This window comes from Filicampus tigris, chromosome 2 (assembly GCF_054856515.1).
Source record: "Filicampus tigris isolate MCC_2025a chromosome 2, RoL_Ftig_1.0, whole genome shotgun sequence".
NCBI classification, from domain to species: domain Eukaryota; kingdom Metazoa; phylum Chordata; class Actinopteri; order Syngnathiformes; family Syngnathidae; genus Filicampus; species Filicampus tigris.
In genome coordinates, this window is record NC_141218.1 from 26,925,249 (window position 1) to 26,943,531 (window position 18,283).

An 18,283-nucleotide genomic window follows, 5' to 3' on the forward strand; every position below is an offset into this window, starting at 1 on the left:
GATTGGGTTAAGTTCATATAATTCATCATATAAGTCTTTACATGCAAAATGGTTAAACACGGTGTCATAATATGTCAAGCATAAAGCTATACATTTCCATTCGACTTTTTTTTTTTCCAGAGGAATCTTGATTTTATATAATCAAGGGAAATATGTGAAGCACCAATGCTCGATCAGTCTCTGAAATAGCTCATAGCAAGTCAAGATAATTGGTGTGATGTGGATAGGTATTTGTGGCCCAAAGGAAGTAGGAAGATTACACTGTAATTTCTACAGTGTTGCACAGTTGCACGGTGTTGTTTCTACCTTTTTTGTATTTGTTGGGTTTGTTTTGCTTGGTACTATGCAGTGCTGTATTTTCCTATGAGGTGGTTTGCCCACAAATTACAATGCAAACAGCAAAAGTGAAATGTGAATCTTGCCCAGTCCCTTGCAATCAATCTTCCACATACATAAAGGTTATCTTTCAATTCAGAAGACGGAATTTGTCATCAAAACTTAAGCGTCAGTTTACATCAGAACATGTCTCCAGAGTACGCTGTTACTTTGACAACATGACTAATAAATATGACTGTGCTATCCGTTCACAACGACGCAAAGACTTGTCGTTCTGATTGCATTGACATGTTGAAATATTTACTTTTGAGAGAAGTTTTCTTAAAAATATTGCAATAAATACATGAAATATACAATAAAAGAAAACAATACAACATTTAAATAATAAAATAAATGAGATAAAACTAAAATTAAAACTAAATAACAATTAATACATGCAATAGAAAGATCAAATGAAATGAAAAGAGAAAAAGAGAAATATCTTCCTTTCCTTGAATTTCAAGCATCTGTGGTTGACAATGAAACATATGAGCAGCTAACAATGCATTCATTTTAGCGCATCAGCAGCTGTCGCCGGCTTTATTTGCACTTGTAGCATTTGTCTTGCGTCCTAAAGACAAATAGAGATGCTTGGAAAGAAGCAGCGCCGCGCTCTTAAGTGGCCCCATTGCCTGAGCTTGGCCAAATAAAGGATGCACGCGTTACGCTGCTGTTGATCAAGCCTGCCACCGCTACATAATGACCTGGAGATAACATGTCTTTCCCCCCTTCTTCTCAGCCCCCTGATGAATGCAAGAGGGAGCCTGTTTCCGATTCCTCTCCACGCTTGAGAGGAGGCGAATAAATTAAACACAGCGGAAACATGACTTAAAAAAAAAAAAATACAGCAGCAAGGTTAAGTCATGCGGAAGTTCACCTGAAGGCACCGCCCTTGTCTTTGATAGATTTTTATTCATGTGTCTATCAAGTTTATGCAGCAAAGTGCCTGAATATTTAAAAAAAAATCATTTTCAGGCCGGTGAAGGCGTAGTACAGTGTAGAGCCAAAGCAAATCAGTTTGCCTGAGGGGCAAATCAGCCAGTTAGTGAGTCATGCTGCTTCTTGTTAGACAACCTGCTAAAAAGAAAAAAGAAAAAGAAAAACAACCCACATCCTTTTACACACCAAATGAGCCTACATTGCTAGATCTTTACTTGGAAAAAAAAGCATTTTTTTATAATATGACATGTTATACCAGGATAACCACAATTACTAAATAAAAAACAATAGCACAGGATTAAAGTTGTAATATTGTGAAAAAACAGCAAAAGATAGCAGTAAATGTATGAGAATAAGGTAATAGTATCATCGTGCTATGTGAGAATTGCATAATTTTATAGGATTGCATAATTTTATAGAATAAAGTCAAAATGCTTCAAATCAGTCTGATTTAAAAAAAAACATTCTAAATATAAAGAGTAAATTCTTAATACTATGAGGAAAAAGTTGAAATGTGACGAAGAAATATTTAAGTAAAATCAAAGTCAAAATACTAAGAAATAATTGTAACATTATATTGTAAGTTGTAATACTGTAAGAGAAAAGTCACAATTTCAGAGTGAGTTACAATAAGTACAAAAAAGAATCATTTTATACAATAATTTTAAAATCCTATCCTGTAAAAATGAGTTTACAGAAGTTGCATAAAAAGGAAAACTGTCGTAATGCTTATTTGTGAACATTTTATAAGAATAAATTTGGTCAGAATATAGTTATAGTTCAGATATCATGTGAAAAAGTACTATATTTTAAAAAAACAAATTCATAACATTAGGAGAAAATGTTACAACTTTATTCATTTGTAGTATAACATGTTTTTTTTTTTCAGAGAAAACATTTGTGTTGCAGTAATCCCACACGAATAGTCATAACAAAAGGACTGAGCGCTGCTGCAAATAGCGAAAACGTGTCATTTTTGTCACAAGAAAAATGTTCATAATTGCCGACTATGCCACCTGTGATGCCAAAACAGTGAACTTCCAACTATTCAACAAACAACCCAGGCAAAACTAAGCTCCACACCAACATTCAACACTTGTCTCTCAGTCCAGACTTCATCATTTCGACATTCTTCTTTGACACTCATCACTACTTTGCTGTTAGCCAGGGCGTTGGTGGCATCTTGAGACATCTTGGGGCATTACAGAACAAGCACAAAAGGGCAAATACAGTAGTCGGGAATAGATTCCACAGAAAAGTCATAAATAGGTGAATTTGTGAATAGTGAACCGTGAATATGCGGAGTACTCTACGAAAAATGTATGAATTGTAAGAGAAAAAGTCATCATTTCCAAGTTGTAATATTCGATGACATTTTTCAGTAGAAAAGTTTGGCAAGTTAATCCCAGGGACAAGGGTTTTATTAAACAAAAATATAAAACAACATAATGGGGATGTGGAATGTAGGTCTGCAACTGTCAAATATTACAGCATTCATGTATCCTACTGAAAATTCTATCAAATAATAATGTATTTGAATAAACTATGTTCTTAATCCATTTCACTTCAACAACAAAGACATAGTTTCCTTTCTTATCTGATTAACAGTTTTTATTTCCTAAATTCACTTTGTGCATAGCAGCAAACTGTATTTTATTGTCTAGAAACATTTTCAGTGGGCCAATTTCAAACTAATGTAAACTTCATTTTCACATTTCTTGTATCAAAAACATAAGGCATTAAATAGTAACTATTATTATGCAAAAAAATATGTGTATCATTACTATATAAGTAAACTAGAAACAGCTAGCATTTTATCAACATAATACAGTTGGTTCATGGCTCTGCGTTTATGAGCTAACTAGGAAAATGACAAATATTCTTTGCAGTAGTAGAAGTTTTGGAAGTGTGAAATGCCCTAAAATGAAGAGAGCAAACAGTTGAAATAGTAAACTATATTATTTTTTTTCTGCCAGTCCTTCAATGCCCAAACAGTGTCAAAAGACACCTACATTCGTAAGGACTTCATCTTGCTCAAGAAATGGATTTTTTTTTTTTTCCCATATTAACACTTTTAGATGATGAGAAACAATATTAAAGATATTTGGTGGTAAATATTAATAGGCTAAGTTAAGATGTCAGATACAGTAATTGTACCTGATTGTGTCGGTTATGTATACCTTGGGCCCCATATGACAAGTTGCGGCCCTGCGCTGGGCCAGCTGACATACTTACTGTACATACTGTGTGATTAGCGGCTCGTGCATTGATGCAGAAGGCAGCTAGTAGCTGCGATGACTAATGTAAATTGCACAACACATTCCACATTCACCAGCAACATTTCATACGTACGTCGCTGTAATATGCTTCAGTTTGACCCAAAGACAGGCTCACACGCTTATTTCGAGCCTTGCATTATATTACGGAAGTTACATTTAAGTCAACCAAAACGCTTTTAAATTTATGTTAACAACTATGGGTTTTTTTTCCCCATGCCTATGATTGGTCGTTTAAAGCATTTTTAAAATTGACCAAAATATATTTTTTGCACTGTATGTTCTCTTTGTAATTTTAGTTAGCTATCATTTATTTCTGTGCGTTGTTTTTAGGCTACGTTCACACTGCAAGACGTAATGCCCTATTTGGATTTTTTGTTAAATCGGATCTGTTTATGTACTTTTTCACATTACAAAAATAAATGCAACTTGTAATGTCAATGCATCGTGTCCGTAATGTGACACCCACGCGGACAAAGCACAACGGAAGTAAATACGATCCCGCATGTAGGGGCTCATTTTGTCATCTCGTATCACAAGAGTAGAGAGGCGGGAGGAGGGAGAAATATTTGGGGTATATGAGGCAATGCTCCTGGATCTCCTCAATTTCATGGAGACGACTAAAGATGACATTAGGTCATTGCCGCACCTAGTAAATTTACCGTCTATGTGGCTGAATTACTACTATCACCACAAATGTCCACTTTATGCTTCATGTTTCAAGTGAGATTAAATTAATGTCAAATGTAAAGATAACACTGTGACTCATAACAACTTTGCAGATTCACAGATGAATAGTCTCCCCTCCCAAGAGGCTCAGGTCCAATTTGGAAAAAATTGTAATTGTACTGTTTGCACTGCATAAAAAAATCAGATACGTGTCGCCTATGGGCAGAAAAATCGGATTTGAGCTGCAGCGTGAACATAGCCTTAGATCTTTATTCTTTTTGTTTTTAAATGCTTTTAAATGTCCTTTTAACTAAATGTAAAGCGCATCGTATGCCCAACGTACACACTGTTTAATTGAAGCTGACTTGCTATTCTTTACTTTATCACTGTAACATATATGTGTTTTTCTTGTAATTGTCCATTTCTTTCTGTTGTGTCACTTGACACAATGGCTGCTCTGTTTGCCTATTCAACCAACTACTGTATGTGTGCGCGCATGTGTGTGTGTTCTCTTTTTCCTCACACAGCCTGGCGTCAGTCATCCGTGGTCAGGTCCTCACCGGAGACGGAACGCCGCTGATTGGAGTCAACGTGTCATTCAAGCACTACCCCAACTATGGCTACACTGTCACCAGACAGGACGGCATGTAAGCGCAATCATCCGGCAGCTCTTCGCCGGCGACCTTTCCCCTTGTGCTTATGTTTATACTCTGTGGTTGAATTGCGTGGAGTAGTCCTGGCGCGCATCCCAAAAATCACAACAAATGGAGAGCACGCCGCCAACAATTGCTGATGCAAATGTCACGGCGGCGGAGACCGTGTTGTTGGAGAGGCCTGTTTAAAATGCATTGCTTTGGCGAGGCTACAATCAATCTACCCGCAGTGTCGTTAAACACATCGCGTTACGCTCTGACCTTCTGCCGTTGTTGTCGCACGCATAATGACAGCGCAAGTGCACCCTCCTGTGCGCTTTCTGGTCGCTTCATTAGGTACATGTCCTATAGAATACAAGCTGCAAACAGCAGTGGATAGGCATTTGCGCTCCATTTTTCACAGTGAATCCTAGAAATTATTATTAGACGCCATGCTTCACCCACAACCGAGGCAAAAAAGCTTGACAATCCTGGATAGCTGTTTACAGTTAGGGATCAGTGGGGGGAATTTTCAGTGCACTCCCGAGTAGGATTTTATCAAATTGCAAGCCCTGGAATTTGCCCAAAATAGCTGCTTCAAATGAGATGCCCAACTTCCTGTTCAATGTCGACTATGGGTCCTTGCAAATTTTTCATGCATCCTGTTATGATAGGCACATTCACCCAGATATGTTTTGATTGGTAAAACTGGTGCCGGGGTGTTTTTTTTTTTTTTTTTTTTTGCAGCAGCATTCCAAGAATCCTCAATGTGATCATCAAATTTGCTGCCATTCTCCACCCATATTAAGTGACACACGCAAAGAAGCTTTGTGATTTACCATCTGTCTAGGATACGGTTAGGACTATATATATATATATATATATATATATATATATATATATATATATATATATATATATATATATATATATATATATATATAATTTTTTTTTTTTTTTTTTTTTTCAAAAAACTCGATAATGATAATTTGACAATTTTCTACCAAAAATATTTTAAATCTTCACTTGCTTCACAGACCAATTGTGGATAGACAGTGTTTGTGAACAACATCTCTTTTAAATTGCTAAATACAGCTTTTGCAAAACTTGATGATGTTCTACGACAACGTTCAAAGATGCTGAATAGCAAACCAAAATTAACTGCAGTCACTAATATTGTGCATTTTTTCACAAAAATCAACTCACCCACAATTTTAATATTATTCATATTTAATAATATTATTATGTTTCTCCTGAAAAAAATTCTTAAGCCTATGTTGTAGTATAAGGCCATAAAAGACCCAATGTAAGCGCAACTAAGTGCCATCTAGTGATGAATGGTGGTATTACAACATAAAATTGTAGAGTAGAACCCCACTAATCGCAGGGAATAGGGACCGGGGCATCCCACGTATCGCAAAAAGCTATGTAAAATTGACTCCCATTGAAATGCATTTATTTATTATAAAAAATTCTCCTAAAAACACTGATATACCTCCAATACCTATTTTCCAAACCCCAAAAATGGGTCCCTTCTCACCCCGAAAAAGCAGCAAAATCGGGAAAATAAATACATTAATAAAAGTAATTAAAAAAAATAATTGAAAAAATCAGCAGGTGCTACAAGTATGCAGGGGTCCAGTGCAGTAGAAAAAAAACATAATTTTCATGTAATTAAAGTCAGTTGTGTATTTCTTTTTAATTTATAAAGGGACTGAGGGTGGGGGCCGCATGATAGTTTCCCATCCCTGGTCTAGGATGCCTGCTTTCTGCTGGGGCAGATTTGGACGGATTCCATACTCACCGATCATTGTGAAATTGGGTGGACATGTCTGTATTAACAGCAGACATGGAAATTCTCATGGATCCATGCCCAAAAGTGAAAATGAAGTTGCCCTTTTTTGTTTGAAGCAGCCTTTTTAGGCAAATTCCATGGCTTATATTTTCCCAAACACCAACTAATGAATTTGGCAAAACGAGGCACAGAAGCACGTTTCCTAGACAGATGTGCGATGCTAATTACTAAGCTTTTTTGTCCACACCACCTAACGTGGGTGCAGCATGAAAGTGTGATTAGCATTATGAAGATTGTAGGAAGTTTTGAAAAAATTAGCCCCTGAGACCAATTTCACTGATCAACCCAAAATTGGGTCAACATCAATTTGCCCTTGAATCTTATTCATCCAACTTAACAAGACATTTTGGACAAATGTAAGCTTCCAGGCGTTTGGTGAAGAAGGCCCTCTTCCGTTACATGCGCCCCAAGCAAGATCTGAAATGACTAACCTTCTTGGAATAAATCTAGCGGGAAGTCTTGCCAGACAGTTTGAAAGCTGTTAACAGGGAAACAGCTCTTCCATTTTTCCCACAATGTACGGACGGAATTTGACCGAATACTTGTGTCTTTAGCATGTAGAACAAGCCTGCTAAATTCAAACCAACGTCAAACTCGCTACACACACACACACACACACCCGCACACACGCTCACACACATCCCTGCGCACACACCCCAAACAAAAAGTAATAATGTTCTGACTTGCACCACTGTATTCCCTCAGAGCTTCCTTCATATGGTCTTATCATTCCCTGAATCCAATTCATTACTCATGTTTGACCAGGCATGATGGTTAGAAAAGAAAAAAATGACACTTTTTCACTATTTGGAGTCTTTAGTCTAGAGAGTTTTCTGGCTTTAATTAGCTCGGCATTACTCGGAGGAAAAGTTACTGGTTTGGAAATGAAGGACTTTGAAGTGCTTCTCTTGACTGTGTGTGTGCGTGTGTATGTATACCACATCCCGAGGGTGGGTGAAGCATCTGTGTGAGCGCGTGTGCGTGTGTGTGTGTGTGGTGACATTGCATGACTTCAGACGCACACATATGCCAAGTGCCAAGCTGTGCAGCTGACCTAAAACAGCTTCACTTTCGCCAGTGCTTTCCACTTTGGGCAAGAGGGAAATGGGGGCAAGGGCTGGGTGTCGGATGGAGGGGCTTCACAGCTGCAAGAATACACACACATGCTCACACTCCCCCACTCTCACCCCTGTTCTCCATCCTTTTTGTCAGGGCGGCTCCGTTGGTTGACCAAGTGTGATCATCCACAAGCATTTATCACGCTCCTTGTCAAGCGACTTAAAGGGTGGAATATCTGAAGGGTTGTGCTAATCCTCAGCCCCCCCCAATTCTATCCATCAAAGAGTGGCGAAGCATCAGGCGAAGCATCAGGCGGTTGTAGAGGGTGAAAAATATATTTTGGCTGGGAAAGTCCTCTCCTCTTTCAACCAGTTACAAAGAGAGACAAACCAGCCCTGCTCGCTCGCAACAGTTGATGTCAGTTTATCATTAAAGTCCTGTTCAGAGAGTTTTTCGTGGATCCTGTTTTGATAGACATTTACACCCAATGTTTGGTTAATTGGCGAAACTGGTGTTGGGGGCTGATTTAAAAAAGAAAACAAAGAAAACTTTGCAGTTACGCATTGCCCCCTTTGAAGTCCACCCAAACATATTTGTTTCAAGATATGTTCTATGTAAGACCACTAGTTGAAACAAGGCATTCTGATAAATATTGTGTTTGTGGAATAAGAGTTAATCCACCCGTTGTTAGCCATCTCTGGCTAAAAACTTGTGGATTTTGCTGCTTAACTCATATTACACAAATGCAATATTAATCAGAATGCCGTGTTTCAAGTCGTGGGCCTGCTGGGAACATACTCTTGAAAAAAATATGTTTGGGTTGATATCAACTTTAAAGGAATTTTTCAAAGTACGGGACTTGCTGGAATCCCCCCACGGTGGTTGCTTCACACCAAAATGGCCGACCTGTTGAAATTCAGGCATGGGTCTTGTGCATGCTCATATGATAGATACAGTATGTCCACACAATTTCATGTCAGTTGATGCCAATCGTGTTCGGGCTGCTTTTTATTTTTCTAACTTTTCAAGAATCCTCGCAATAATAACATCAGGCTCCACTCACTTTAGTTGATATGGGCAAAATAGATTCACAATTTAGCATTGCCCATCTGTCGAGAGAATCTGCTGACGATTGGGATTCGTTGGAGAGAATTCCCAAGGAGGAATTTGTCAAAGTACAAGACTTGCTGCTGATATTCGCCCAAAACCGTTGCTTCAAACCAAAATGGCCAAATTCCTGTTGAATTTTAGCAATAGGTCTGTAAGACTTTTTCATGTCCTTTTAACATAGACATGTCCACGCAAATTCACATTGAATGCTGAAAAGGGGCACATTTTTTACTTGTAGTATTTTCTCAGAATCCTTGCAGTGCTAAGTAAACTTTAACCAGGCTGCACCCACATTAGATGGCACAGGCAAGAAGCCTCACAATGTAGCATCCCCCATCTGTCTAGAATACCTGCTTGCGATTGGGACTCGTTGGAGCAAATTCCCTTGATGAAATGTATCAAGCCTTTCTAGAATTCACCCACAATGGTTCCCTCAAAACAAAATGGCGGGCTTCCTGTTCAATTTACAGCCTAGGTCATCAAGCCTTTTACGCGTATCCGACTATATGTTCACCCAATTTCACACAGATCGGTCAAACTGGTACCAGGGGCATTGTTTATCCTAACATATCGCAAATCCTCTAGATCATTATCAGGATTTGAAATGATCATCATCCCGAATAAAGTGTCCACTAATTTGTCCCAGGTTTGACCTGCTGGCCAACGGCGGTGCATCTCTGACCCTGACATACGAACGAGCACCGTTCCCAACTCTACGCCGCACCGTGTGGATCCCCTGGAACGCCTTCCATGTGATGGACACGGTAGTGATGCGGCGTGAGGAGAACAACGACATCCCCGGCTGCTACATGACGGGCCTGAGCCGGCCCGAGCCGCTGGTCCTGGCCACGCCACTTTCCACCTTGTACAAGACGTCACCTGAAGACAACCCTGTTATACCCGAGACACAGGTGAGAAATTTATCAGAGCTTGCTGTTACATTTGGTCAGATAATAATGTCCTGGTGAAGCAGCATGTGGCTCCTTGTCCAAGTGTGAATACCAGAACCGGGCATCGTCTATCCGTCTATACTATCAGGGCCGACCCATGTGGTCCCAGTCCGTCACTCGTCGGTAACAGCCAGCTGTGAAATCAAAACAATGTGGGGCACAAGGTAGAAAGGTAGACAAAGTGTTTTTTTAATTTTTATTTGCCTAACTGTCAGTAGTGCGGCACCTGCGTGTGACAAAAGATCTGTTCTCGTCGCAGTTTGGTTAACTGGGACCGACCAGGCGGGTCTGGAATACATACGGGAACTCATAGACTAGATTCAGCATTGGCGGAATGCCCAGCTCTGGTGAAAACAGCCACCCTGTTAATCAGAAAGCTTTCTTTTTACAACACACCTAGTTTTTTTCCCCCAGCATTTATTGCAGTCGTGCCGAAAATATTACCACTACAGACATAGCGTATGTATAAGTTTAGCCGGACTCGCCGACGGACGCCCGTTTAAAATTAGAGGCGGACCGGTCAAGAGACAGGTATTTTTTTTTTTTCCTCCCCCAAAAAAAGGCGAATGACGGACGGCGGAAGGGTACCCGCGCCCACAGACGGACGACAAATAATGGCCGCTCAATTTTTAGTAAAATGCCCAGCTCTGGGAACATATATGACATTTCAAAAAAGAAAGCAATTCTTCCATGTCATTTGGCAACAAATTAATTGCGTTTTTTGCTAGTTCCGGCTTACTCTGTGTATTAAATGGGAATTGGCGGTCTCATATAAGACAATATTGTTACTGTAGCTGAATAGTATAATTGCCCAGGTCATTTTTTTACATTTTCATAAAACATGAAAAAAGAGAAAAAAAATCAACAGATTAGAAGAATTCACTTGCCTACATTCAGTCTCTTTGAATCACCTTGACCTTCTAACAGAGAATCTACACTGACATGAAGAAAAAGCACCATTTTTGGAAAGCACGTTGGTATTTTTTTATTTAAAATCAGTTGGGCAATTATGCTTTTAGGAAAACGTTTTTTGGTTCATTGAATAAAATGAAAAAGTCCCCATAGTTCTCACTGTGTAGTGAAAATATCTTAAGTGCAATATATACACCGGTATATAGAATGTTGTTTTAGAAAAAGTCATTATTAGGTGGCAGTTTGCACCAAAAATCAGTTTTGTTGTTTTTCGAATAACAGAAAAGTCGCAAAATTCCGCACTGCATGGATGTCATGGGACAACTTCAATTTATGTACAGTACTTTAAATAATAATTAGTAATTAAAAAAAATAATTTTGAGATGGCAAAAGAGAATGCTGGTACAATCTGTATTTTCTAGGAATCCCTGCAGCTACTTCGATGTTGCTGTCAGGCCTCTTTGCAGCCCATTAAATGTTTGAAAAAGTTGTGAGATGATTCATCAGGGTGTCATTTTTAAGCATTCAACAGGACTGTGTAGACTTTTCGATCCACTATAAGAAGTTGACACGCTGCCAATTGCCTCCACAGGTCCTCCACGAGCAAGTGGCCATCCCGGGAAGCGAGCTCAACCTGGTCTACTTGAGCTCACGGGCGTCCGGCTACAAGCCCATCCTCAAAGTTCTTCTGACCCAAGACCGGCTGCCCTTCGGCCTGATGAAGGTGCACCTGATGGTGGCCGTGATGGGTCGCCAGCTGCAGAAGTCCTTCCCGGCCTTCCCTGACTTGTCCTACACCTTCATCTGGGATAAGACAGACGCCTACAGCCAGAAGGTCTACGGTTTGGCGGAGGCTGTGGGTGAGTTCTTTGATTGATTTCATCTATTTTTTTTATTATTATTATGTTTTACTGCATTTGTTCTCACGCTCCAAAAAGATTTAGTATGTGATGTCAAAGCCTTGAATCAAGCTACGCGCTGTCTCATCTTTTTACATGCGCGATGTTCAGATATATATACAGAGCCCTAGAGTCAAGACTCGTATAAATGACTTTATGATTGAATCACACCAGCTTGACAAGTGCGGGCACTTGCTCAGCGGCTCTTCACAAAATAAATTATATGCGTCCTCAGAATTAATTCAGTTGAGCAGCAGTTAAAGGAGACACGTTAGGCATTTTTTTCCGCAGTTTAAAATGTTTCTCAAGTGTCTGTTTTTCATCAAAATGAGCCACTGTCCACCACCTCCACTGCCAGGCCAATGCAGAATAATCATTACCATGACGAATCAGAAAACCTGAGCTTTCAATTTCATACGAAAAAACATTGTTTTTTTTCCTTTTTTTGAGTCAAAAATATTGTAATTGAATAACTGGATTTTTCCAGGAACAAAAAAACAATTTAAGAGGAAAAATGGTTACTTTCTGCAATAATAAAGATTAGTCAGTGTACGCAAATATTTTTTTGTTTTCTTTTTTGGGGGGAGGTGGAAGGGGGTATTATTTTCTGGTAAAACCATGACCAGGGGATGCCATAGTTTTCAGAGAAACAAATTGTGAAAGAAAAAAAAAATAATTAGAATTTCTTCACAACCAAAAATGGCGTAATTGTAAGAGAACAAGCTATTGGGTTTCTTTTAGGGGAAAGTAAAGTAATACTATTTCTTCTGAAAGAAAATATATATTATTTTTTTTGGGTGGGGTGGGGTATGGTTTACACAGGAAAAAAGTGCTTTGGGAAAAAACATCCATCCATCCATTATCGATACCGCTTATCCTCGCAAGGGTCGCGGGGCGTGCTGGAGCCTATCCCAGCTGTCTTCGGGCAGTAGGCGGGGGACACCCTGAATTGGTTGCCAGCCAATCGCAGGGCACACAGAGACAAACGAACATCCGCACTCACAATCACCTAGGGGCAATTTAGCGAGTCCAATCAACTTACCATGCATGTTTTTGGAATGTGGGAGGAAATCGGAGTACCCGGAGAAAACCCACGCAGGCACGGGGAGAACATGCAAACTCCACACAGGGGACCGGGGCCGGGATCGAACCCACAACTTCTGAACTGTGAGGCGGACGTGCTAACCAGTCGACCATCGTGCCAAGCCGGAAAAAAACATTAGAAAATTAATTCATATTTTTGCAGAAAAAAAATCTTAAAGTCAAATTTTTTAAGATAAAAAGTAATGTAAGTGAGTAACGTCTGCTATTTTTATATATTTATATATATATATATATTTATATATATATATATATATATATATATATATATATATATATATATATATATATATATATATATATATATATATATATATATATATATATACATATACATATATATATATATATATATATATATACATATACATATATATATATATATATATATATATATATACATATACATATATATATATATATATATATATATATATATATATATATATATACATATGTACTCACACTCCATACTTAATCACCAGAAGTACAGATACTGAAAAAAGACTCCAAGTACAGTAAAGTATTTCGACCTGACTGTAAAACATCCCGGCCTGGAGGAAATTACAAATTTGCTGACCACCACTCTTATCTTTCAGTGTCGGTGGGCTACGAGTACGAGTCATGCCTGGACGTGGTCCACTGGGAGAAGAGGACGGCGGTGCTGCAGGGCTATGAGGTGGACGCCGCCAACATGGGAGGGTGGATGCTGGATAAGCACCACATCCTGGATGTGCAGAATGGTAAGAAACGCTCGCAATTTGCAATGCTAAATCTTAGCTCAATTGCTATCTGTACTACAGTATATGGGCATGTTTTATGATGCAGTAAGGGGGGAAATAATAGTCTGAAAAAACATCAACAAAGCAAGACATACACTGTACAATTGTCAAGCCTGTGACCATGTGTCCTCTTTTGCCCGGACTTGTTGGCTAGTAGTAGTAGTTGTAGAAGTAGTATGACAAGCCGTTTGAGCAATGCTGTATATCTCCTTTTTAAAACTCATTCAATCCCAAAGACATATATATATGTCTTTTCACAGCCCAGCCATTCAATACCAGGAACTTTTGTACATACAGTATTTTCAATTTTTTTCAAACGTTATGGTAAAAGAGGGTCTGAAAATGCCTGGTACTGGTCTATGTACTACTATGCTATTTTTCTCACTCAAAGACAACTCAGCGCACTAATTGAACGACTGTATTTTCCACTAAAAATTTTATATTAGTGCGCTCTCATAGAATGCCAACAGATTATCTTTGATCCATCCAAGCAACACAGTTGGCCCATGGTTAGTCCACATTCACTGTCATAGCAGCAGAGGAAGTTGAAAACCCTCACAGGTTCCGTAAATTGCATGTATTGGAGCATTTTAGCGACTTTGTGTGAAACGAGTCCTGAAATTAATAATACAGGATTTTTTTTTCTTCCTTGTGGCCCCAAACCATCATTCAGACATGTCAAGGACACCGCAAACATGCTCAACGAAAACGCCGCCTCCGCAAAAGCTGACTTCGAAATTAAGCTTACCAAATAATACATTGAGTCATTGATGCATGGTGGCGTAACTTGACTTCTGTTTTCGACGTTTCGGCTTGCCTTTTTGGCAGTTGCAGCACTTGCCACCAACATCAGCACAACGGCGTCCCGAAATCATATTCAGTCGCTAATTTAGGACGCTAACAAACCGCTAGTTAATTATGCTGTCATTGTATGATACGGCACAAGTCTCCGCCGTTAGTGGCTAACAGTATTAAGCATTAGCAACAAGTGCCCGGCGGGTAGTTCAACAGCTGTTCCTTGGATTACTTTTTTTACTTTTTTCTTACTTCTTTTACAATATTGTGGACCTAGATTACTTTGTAATGCACTCTTCATGTTTAAAGGAAGGCAATGTGCCTTAAATTGCACATGGAGGTCTTTTTCATTATTGAATAGAAAAAAACCTTTGTCTTCGTTTATTTTATAAAACATTTCATAATGAAATAATTTAAAGAAAACAATCAGCTCAAACTTTCTGGCAGGATACCTTATTTTATACACTGTACCATGTATAAAATAAGAATGTATCCTGCTTTATATTGCGTTCCTAAATCCTAAATAGCCATATTAGACATTAGGAGTTGATGTGTTTATTTTTTATACAGCCAAGAGTGTTTTATAAAATACATGAAGACAAATTTCTATGTAATTTTTATTTATTTTTTTGCTGATCTGAAAAGCTATTCGATCTGTGACTCAAAATCCGTGCCTCAAAATCCATGATCCAATCCGAACCAGGATTGATGTGATTCGCTGCACCACTACATGTTACTAAAGAGGGAAATCTGTAAATGACAACTGCATGCTACTAGTACTACTAGCAATAGTATACAATTCAATTACTTAAGAGCCAGCCTGTCACTATTAGAACATTGGTACAAGTAGAGTACTAGCACTACTACTAGTAGTATTAGTACTACTGCCACTAGTACAACTATTAGTAGTAATAGTAGTAATCAGATCTGGGAAGTCTGTCCCGGGGGCGGAACGGTCCAGCCCACTGGCCCGGCCGGACGCCCATTTTTGGGGCGGAGGGCGGAAGCTGACACGTTTTAAAAAAGGGGCAGACTAAAGGTGGATTTGAGTCCGGCCCACTAATCGGCCGGCATGCGTGTGACGTGGTCGCGAGGCAATCACAGTTCATGTCAACCTACTCAGTGATATGGGCAAATGATAACAATTTCATCCTAGCATTTCAAACGCACCACTAGTTATTAGGGATGTAACGGTACACGTGGGTGTATTAATACGTTTCGGTATGGCATCTTCGGTTTGGTCCACTTGCGTTCAGTTCACTTATTAGCGTGAGCTTACGCACGGGCGCTATTGACTGTTGCATGCGGGAGAGGGGAGTGGCGGCACAACAGTGAGAGCCAGAAAAGAGCCAGAGCTCGAAGGTCCCCGCGTACACTGCGGTCTCCTGTTTGGGAACATTCTGGCTGTCCTGTTAAAATCGCAGATGGGGAAAGGTACGTGGAGCAGTCCCAAAGTTGTGTGTCGACTTTGCTACATGAGATTGCCGGCTATGTTGCAGATAGCACGTCTAACATGCACGGCATCATCTGACTGTGAATGTTTCTTAGACTAGGGAGAAAAAACGTCAAACTTAAATAGCGAGATTTATCATATTTTAGCGTCTTCCAGGTACGCAGTTTAATTATCACGTTTTTATTAATCCAAGTACAACTGCTCACGCTCTTCGTTCTGCGCTGCTCCACTCGCTTGCCGTACGATGCATTCATGAACCTCGGAAACATCACAACTCAGCAACACACAAATCCAACCACAACACAGATAACCCAATTCGTTACAAAATGCTGTTGAACATTCAAAGATTTCAATGCCTAAAAAGTGTATACAATTACAATTACTGTATTTTTTTTCATTATAAAAATAGCTTTAATTTAGTTAGCAATAATTGTAACTGTTATTATATGTATGAGTTTCTCATCACAAAGTGTATACATGTACATGACAACTTGTCTTTAACTTGAATACTGAGGTGTGTCATAGGCTGTTGCTGCTGAGTGTTTAAAGATTTCAGTGTCTTAATAACTTACAAAATTAAGAGATCTTTATTGTTAGTGTATTTTTTATTCTGGTGTAATTTCTTCGAATATCACCCGAATGGTTCGCTTTTATTTATTTTTTCCAAAAAAAAGTGCAGTTTACTTGTCATCTTTTCAAAATAAAAACATAAAAAATAAAATATAAATCAGTTTTTCTGTACCGAAAATATACAGAACCGAAGTTTCCCAAAAAACTAACCGGACCGAAACGTGATTTAGCGTACCGTTACACCCCTGCTAGTTATCCAACTGCACAGAAGATTTTAAGGAAATAGAGTCACCGTGTGAGTTGTCCTGCTGCACTTGAAGATTATAATCAATCTTCTTCACAACATGACAACGGCTTTGCCTTTACACCACAATGCATAAACATGGCAGGGAGGTCATTGTTTGTTGTGTGGTCCTCAGTCATGTTTTCATAAAGTAGAATGCATACGTGTCCAGAATTTTGCTCAGCACATTCATGGTGGAGGTTGGAACAAATCTAAATTAAAAAGTAGTGTTTAGAACTGTGGCAAATTCATATATTTTTGTGTCATGGTGCTTTTTAGCTATAAATTGAATAAGCCACCAACGTCAGTGTGCAAAGTGGTGTCAGTGACAATCACTCTGATTGGCTGTCAGCCATGATATGCAAATCAGTGCATGAGATAGATGAATTTGTTAAATGGTATACAATTTATTTCAGTTCTTTAAACCAAGCAATATATTTTAAACTGTATTGCATTGGTTCAAGTAAAACACATTTCAATGTTTAAAATACAGGAATATATCAATTCTACAGGGATCATATGATCCTTTCCACATATGTTAACTGTAAAACTAACAATTAATAATTGTTCTGTTTTTTACGTTGCCTTAAAATACACACCGATTCATTGTTATTCATATTATACATTTTTGATGTCATGATTTTACAGCATATTAATGTTAATTTCACAAACATTTTTACAGTGCACGTATGGTAAGTTCCTCGTTCACGGTTCTCCAAGCCCGGCCTCTTTTTTTCTTGTCCCGGTACATGTAACTGGCCTGTCAGATGTAGCCCAGTAAATATTTTGTTTTATATATTGCCATTTTAATTTTGTCAACATTCTCAAAACTCAACATATTCTGTTCAAACAATTCAAGGGTTATTTCTGTGCATTATCTATCAATCTACATTGACCATTTTGTAAATATGCTTGTTGGTTCTACATTGTCTGTTGTAGCAAGGGGGGCATTTATTTATGAGACACACAGGAGCACTTGGGTGACGTAGCTGCGCTTTCCCAGCAAAGCAGAGACAGCTTCTGTAAGGGATTGCTCTGTTACCTTTGTGAATGTGGCATCCTTTCTCTTGCTCCATCACCGAATAAAAAGGTGTTTGTCCTGACTTCTGGACAACTCCATCACTCATAATGCATAGTGCTATTGGCTCATGCGCGCAACGGCTCTCTGCCGTCTGTCAGTAAGCAGACCGCAGATCGCAACATACCAACGGGCTGCGTGCTCTGATTGACGGTTCAGGTAAAATGACCGATGACAATCAGCTGGTATTTGTAACCTTTGCATCGACACCACGGACATTCACAGATCCATAAAAAAGAATAGCAAATTAATGAAGTGTAAACGTGTGAGACTTAATGAAACCATTGATCACGTTTAGGATACAGCAAATTATTGGCTTAAAGCTACATAAATTTGTCCATTAATTCAGAAGCCTTAACACGGACCTATTTCACATCCGCTGCAGTGACATATAAATAATGACCGCTGTTAAATAAAGAAAGCAGTTACATTACAGCTCTCGACTCGCTCACTTCGTCTCCATACACACATGCAAGTATCCCAACCTCAGCGTCATGCATGGATGCTATTTTCTGGTTTGGTCCTAATGGGGTCGAGGCCCGATA

General features: G+C 39.0%; 1 protein-coding gene across 4 annotated transcripts in view; it reads left to right on the top strand.

Annotated features, from left to right (window-relative positions):
• The window catches only part of LOC147151930 (teneurin-3), a 291,176-nt gene that overhangs the window by 209,868 nt on the left and 63,025 nt on the right, over positions 1 to 18,283 (top strand). For all 4 annotated transcript variants that reach the window (XM_086022097.1, XM_086022105.1, XM_086022112.1 and 1 more), the window contains 4 exons: positions 4,787 to 4,906; positions 9,562 to 9,826; positions 11,370 to 11,637; positions 13,377 to 13,520. In XM_086022097.1, the coding sequence (XP_085878223.1) occupies positions 4,787 to 4,906; positions 9,562 to 9,826; positions 11,370 to 11,637; positions 13,377 to 13,520 (797 nt within the window). The remainder of the gene's footprint in view (positions 1 to 4,786; positions 4,907 to 9,561; positions 9,827 to 11,369; positions 11,638 to 13,376; positions 13,521 to 18,283) is intronic.